The sequence below is a fragment of the Carcharhinus amblyrhynchos genome, chromosome 9 (genome assembly GCF_965287045.1).
Source record: "Carcharhinus amblyrhynchos chromosome 9, sCarAmb.v2.hapA, whole genome shotgun sequence".
Classification (NCBI taxonomy): Eukaryota; Metazoa; Chordata; class Chondrichthyes; order Carcharhiniformes; family Carcharhinidae; genus Carcharhinus; species Carcharhinus amblyrhynchos.
Window position 1 is genome coordinate 41,572,839 of NC_137332.1, and position 6,622 is coordinate 41,579,460.

A 6,622-nucleotide genomic window follows, 5' to 3' on the forward strand; every position below is an offset into this window, starting at 1 on the left:
TGGAATTCTCTGCCCGTCAGTGTGGTGGAGGCTGCCTCGCTAAATATATTTAAGACACAGGTAGGTAGGTTTTTGGTAAACAAGGGAATTGAGGGTTATGGGGAGAAAGCGGGAAAGTGGAACTGAGCCACTTCAGATCAGCCATGATCGTATTGAATGGCGGGGCAGGCTCGGAGGGCTAGATGGCCTACTCCTGCTCCTATTTCTTATGTTCGTATGTTCTCTAAAATAAAGCATAAAATTAGTATGTGCACTTTTGATGATAAAATGGAAATGGAATAGATATACAAGCATTATTTGCAAGAACCTGGGCTCTGAGTGAATTAGAGACACTTTAGAAACAATTATCTCTAAATGCATGAAAAGAAAATGCAGCCATTGCCACCATCAAGATCAAAGGTGGCACAAGGTTCATGGACTACTATCACCGGTTTCCATGTTGATATAAACTACCAACCTCGCAGCTACCTAGCGGTGACCTGACCAAGGTAAGCGAACCTTGTTCCTGCTGAATAAAACGCGACCATGGGGGCTCGCCTGGCTCTCTCCATTGGTATAGAACAAGAGCGTACAGCCTGAGTGCTGAAAGTAGCAGTGCAGTATTTTGTATAAACAATCAGACTGGCATCCATGCTTGCTTGTGTCAGGTGCAATGCACAGGTTTTAAAGCAATCTAGTTATTGTGGACGCTTACCGCAGATCTCCGTTGGCAAGTTTTGATCAATGCAAGTAACTGGTTGAATCCCTTCTCCAATAAACTCATTGAATGCACAACTCATTTAGTCAGCTCTGCAGCAGTTGATGTCATTGGAGAAGAGGGATGACGAGCAGACATCTATACCTTATTGAACTTGTACGAAAGTCACTGCCATGGTGAAGTGAAAATAAAGGTTTGGTGAGCGGGGAGAGGCTGTCACTAGATTTTGCTTTTAAGGAAATGCTGACCACTTTGACTTCTCGTGCCTTTTCTTGTCCCCTCAATATTATGGACAAATTTTGCGTGTCTTCCTTTGACTTCCCCCACCCCGCCTAAGTCTGAATCCAGTAGACTGTCTCAAACACCCTTCCCCTCTTGTTAGTCTGATCATCTGGAATGCCGAAAAGTATGCTCCAAACCTTCCCTACCGCAAATCCCTGTCCGAAACCCCGCCAGACCCAAATGATAATCTCAATGCGAAGTTAATCCCAAATTACCAAGTTAATTACCAAGTTAATCCCTGTCAGAATTCTCGCCGCTTCACCGTTTGCCTCAGGTTCCACATTAATGTTCTTGCTGTTAATTTCGTTTGTACTTGAAACTCGTACTTTGCGTCACTTCAACCTGGTGTTCGAGGCATCAACATTAAAAAATGGCAGGCTAACTCCAGAGGAGGTTTGCTGTCAAAAGTACATTGAGTGGCTGACACTGCCTTCAATTAACTATCGCAAATAACATCAAGTTCACTGTAAGACACCAATGCAGTGTAAAAATATATTTTAAAAGGCGATTGGATAGTCTATTTAACAAGATGGCAACTTCTACAGATTAAATATATCTTTCTCTGCACCTTAGCTATGACTAACACTACATTCTGCACTCTCTCCTTTCCTTCTCTTTGAACGGTATGCTTTGTCTGTATAGCGTGCAAGAAACAATAGTTTCCACTGCATACTAATACGTGACAAAAATGAATCAAATCAAATAAAACAAATTTGAAACAATTTAAATGCTGGGATGATTTAGCCAACTCTGTTTCTCCCTGCGTTTTTCTAACATTAGGAATTAGTTGCCCCAGAGACGAAGCTGTAAACATGTGTCCAATTTGTAAAGTGTAAGTAGTGCCAAAGACCACAGCTGAGTTCTCAAGTTCACGGATTCTGATTTTTAAACTCCGGCCCTGAATCTGGATTCAGGGTCTAGTTCTACTGATTCTGCAGTATGAGTGTACTCCTCACGCACACTGATGTACCAGCGCTTGTGCTCTCCCACTGCTACCTAACCTTGTTAGTTTGATTTGATTTATTATTGTCACGTGCATTGGTATATATGTTTAGTATACATTGGTACACATGGTTAGTGTGCTCAATCTCACTGCCGTGCTTTGTGCTTTATCTTTCTTATTCATATTTTAGTTGAGGTCCTTTTTCCCCTCACCTGTCGCAGTGTTGCTCTTTAATTTAAAATGCACAGAAAGAAAAGTTGAAAAGAACCTGTTTTTCCGAAGTGAAACTCAGCTGGTAAGGAAGCGATATGTCACTCATTTAAAAAATTGTATTTGTGTGAAATATTTACCTGGGGCAACAACATTAAGCCATCAAACGTTTCCAATTTTATAAGAATTTGAAGATTTGGGAATGTGCTTGCGTAAGGAAGCCTGTCAAAGTGTCTGTCGGTGTGAGCAGAACAGCAAACATGGTCAATAATACCAGCTGCAGATGGCGATCAGTGATACAAAAGCCTAGGTCAGACATCCTGAGCGTTCCTGGCTCCACAGCCACTTGAGGTGAAACCAGAACTGAGAGCAGTTGCTGAGCCATAGGAACCTGCAGTGTAACGCTCCGAGTTCTGTCTCTTCACAGAGCGGGACGAATGTTCCCAACACTCATCAATCAGCCGCGTTATAAATGGTCTGTGACTGGGCGCGTTGTTTATCAATAAACTGTACATAACGGCGATTGAAAAAAAAATTCTGTAAAGTTTGGCCTTTTTACATGTCGCCGATTACTTTTTCATTTGATCGAGTTTAACAATAGGATTGTAACCCATCCAATTGAAGACCAAGCGTGCAAACAAACAACCCACAAGGAAAACATAAGTGTTTGATTTTTACTCAATCTGTGTTTGATATCTGGACAAAACAAAAGTGTAAGATTTTACTTAACATATATGTTGTCAGATTGATCGAGACTTTCGGAAACTGGGAGTAGAGTATATTTTTAATACTGGTTCATGAAATGAAAGTACTATGAACACGTTCCAGGGGTGAATGAAAAAGGAAGTTCACTCTTGTACCATGTGTGTAGTTCCTTGGGACATTTGTTTCTAGACCAACTGCGTTATTTTTAATATGCTTTTAGCAGGTTTATGTCAGTTTCTTTCACTACCCCGGAGGGTGAGTTGTGCCATTCCGAGAATGTAAACTTAAGTAAACTCGCATCTTGCGTCAACAGTACATTCCAGTGCTTTATTTTTTACATTCTACATGTTGTTACGCTTAATTATATATAAAAACTATTCTAGAACCTGAAATCTGGATACTACCAGACGTACTGTCTTTCACATCGATTCGTCATATAGGGTTAACATTTAAACAGTTGAGTGTAACTCCAGACAAAGCAGTTTAAAGTGCTAAAACCGCCGTGCACATTAACAAATTTCCCCTTCTGAAGATCGTCCTGGGGCTTTTTTTAATGGTAAAAAGTCTGACGACACCAGGTTTAAGCCCAACCGATTTATTTGATAATAAACTCACAAGCTTTCGGGGTTTGTCCCTTCGTCAGGTGAGTAGAGAGTTCTGGCCTCAGACAGAGCATATTAAGCACACACAGTTTACAGATTACTGATTAGAATGCGAATCTTTACACCTAAACTGCTGTTCAAGTCCTAAACTTTAGGACTTGAAACTGTCTGTGCTTTATATGCTCTGAGGCCAGAACTCGCCATTCACCTGACGAAGGGACAAACCCCGAAAGCTTGTGCGTTTACTATCAAATAAATCGGTTGGACTTAAACCTGGTGTTGTCAGACTTTTTACTGTGTTTACCCCCGTCCAACGCCGGCATATCCACATCATGGTTTTTTTTTATGCACAGGTCGATATAAAGTCCTGCCCTTGGTCTACATCACCAAGACACTATATAAGTGCAAGTTGATGGTATTGTAAACTTTATGATGGTCCCGGGGAATTCATTTTACATACCTCAAAGTAATCTCTGAGCGTTTGAAACAATGATACGTTTGTACTAACCAGGTGTCAGAAAACAAAGGCAGCCTCGTTCTTCCATTTAATTAGAAAATAACAATTGTCACCAACTAGACAATAGTATTTCGACCTGTGCCTAATTCCATTAGTGGCTGCTGCTCCTGCTGCTGTGTAAACTCTTTCCAATTAATTCTGGAGAGCAAACTCCGGAGTTTAACGAGAATGAACAATACACGGAAGGTATGGTGGCTTAAACGTAGCATTCAACAACACTGCACTCAAAGGGAACGAGTTTCGAATGAATCCGCCAATATTATCTGCCAGTCGTGTTGGCATTGCTTTTAAATAACTTAAGAAAGTTATGCAACTCTTCACTTTTTGTTATCTTCCTTTCCCCGTTCCTTCGTTCCTTTTCTTAGTTTCGGATGGATCCAGGTTCAATTTGTAAACCCGCGTACAGAGCTGTACAAGAAGCTGTTTACTCCTTGCCTCCATTGCACGGGGCTTGAGAAATGTTAGCTCTATGCAACAAAAAAATTGCAATGCTCTGCTAATTTTCATTTCAATGCGAATTTGACTCTTTAAGGAGCAAAACAGATTGCCACATACTTAAAAGTCATGCATTTGTGGACATGCTTCCAAAAAAAAGACAATTTCCTTCACCGTAAAAAATCCAATATTTATTTTTTGTCGTTTCCGGTAAGAACAAATCAGAGATATTGCATCCAACGTAGCTATTACACAAACTAAACGATAAATATCTTCTCCCCGAAATACATAGAAAAACCTCCCACAGACTATGCGGTTAAACCGGTACTCCTCAATTCTGGAACGAAATATTGACATTCTGTAACCAGACAATCATTACCTGTTGACAATTTGTGACAAATGTATTTCCTTCACAGGCCGAAATAAAATCTTGTTTGTACTGAAATTTACGCTTATATAGTAATGAAGTGGATATGTGAAATTCCAGTGTAAAACACCAACATACAGAATCATTTAAAATCCTGTTTGAACTGAAATTTACACTTTTACGATAATAAAGTCGAAATGTAAGATTCCAGTATAAAACACCAACATACGGAATCATTAAAAGACAGAAAAACGATTACCTTTGGCAGTAATAGTTCGATATAAATATGTAAAAGACCTAACCTTGAGTGAGTTGTTTTGTGGTTTAGGGAATGTCTCTGTTTGGCTGTTTTTCTCTTTAAAAAGGCAAACTTTCTACATGAATCTTTCAAGTCCAGGCGCGTAATTGGTCTGTCTCATGTAGGAGGTATTGCCATTGAGCTGAGGAAGTCCATTCACCTGGTGGTTGGATAAGCCCAGAATCTGGTCAGTGTGATCGGGGCAGGTGTTTGCTCTCATGGACGGTATGGCGAGTCGGTTTGAAGGACAGTACATCTGGCTGTTATTGGGCGAGTAGCTGGTCTGGGCCATAGATAAATGAGGAGGGGACGTGGAATAGGAATAGGTCATGTTCGAAGTCACGCTGGAAGACCTGTTCAACATGGTCCCCATCCCCGTGGGGCTTACCGACTGCGACTGAAAACTTGAAGCCTCTACCCCGCCAACTGAACAACTGGCCATCGCCCCCAGTTCCCCGTTTACATGAGAGTTCAAATCAATCGCCGAGGCGGCCTGTAGGACAGACTGTTGGCTGATGAGATTGTCAATACTGAACATCCGGTGCTGAGCCTGGCCCACTGCTGAGCTTTGGTAATGGTGTAGCATAGCCGGGTGGTGGCTGGCAGTATGGACCTGAGGAGTATAGCCCGTGGCCACGCTTGGATAGAGTGTATTGGGATAGGAAGCTCTCCCCACGGGGGTTGGAGTGAAGGCGCTGGAATTTTGCATGTAGCCTGGATAGGTGGTGATATCTGATCGCTTGAAACGTTTTCTTCGGCGTAAAAAGCTCCCGTTATCGAACATGTCTTCAGCTGCCGGGTCCAGTGTCCAGTAGTTACCCTTCCCAGGGCGGCCAGGCTCCCGGGGAATCTTGACAAAACAATCATTCAGCGTCAGGTTGTGGCGAATTGAGTTCTGCCACTTCTTGGAGTTTTCCCTGTAGAATGGGAAACGGTCCATTATAAACTTGTAAATCCCTCCGAGGGTCAGCTTCCTCTCTGGCGAGTTGGCGATGGCCATGGCTATCAGTGCGATGTAGCTGTAGGGGGGTTTGCCACGCTGGATGGGGCGCTTCCTCCTTCTGCCTCCAGAAGTGGGCACCAGTCCCTCCAAATCCCCCGCGTTCTCGTCATCTCTCTCCGCGTTCGGCGTGTTCCCTCTGGGCTCCGATTTGACCATCACCTCCTCCTTGCCTGGCGACTCCATTGACGCATCCGCCGAACTATCTAGGGGGCTCGAAGCGGAGGAAGCCTCGGTGGGCGACTGCTGTGACTCTGCAGTCATGGTGCACATGCCAGTGAAATAGGAAATATCGGCTAGATTCATAAACTTCAGCCGGAGGGGCTCCCCGTGCACAATCTGGTGTGGCTTTGCTGTTGGGAAGGCCGGGATCAGGTGCTGAACTGACGCCACCTGGTTTATATGTCAGAGCGAAAGGAGTCTGGCGCCACCCTATTTGCCCTCATTGTGTCAAAGCTTTTAATTAGCATGCCCACCCACCTTCTCCCAAATGCCTCCGAATTAGGTACACAAAGTAGTAACAATCCTGCTCAACGCTTAAACATGAGATTAGAATTTAATGTGGA

The 6,622-nt window shown here is 43.0% G+C and overlaps 1 protein-coding gene across 1 annotated transcript; it reads right to left on the bottom strand.

Moving 5' to 3' along the window:
- Positions 1-5,132: 5,132 nt before the first annotated feature.
- Positions 5,133-6,362, bottom strand: foxe3 (forkhead box E3). The gene has a single exon (XM_080196565.1). The coding sequence runs from the start codon at positions 6,360-6,362 to the stop codon at positions 5,133-5,135; it is 1,230 nt and encodes a 409-aa protein (XP_080052691.1).
- Positions 6,363-6,622: the final 260 nt, after the last annotated feature.

Bases quoted from the DNA above. Each gene is read 5' to 3' on its own strand.
- foxe3 (XM_080196565.1), bottom strand. From the start codon at position 6,362: ATGAATCTAGCCGATATTTCCTATTTCACTGGCATGTGCACCATGACT.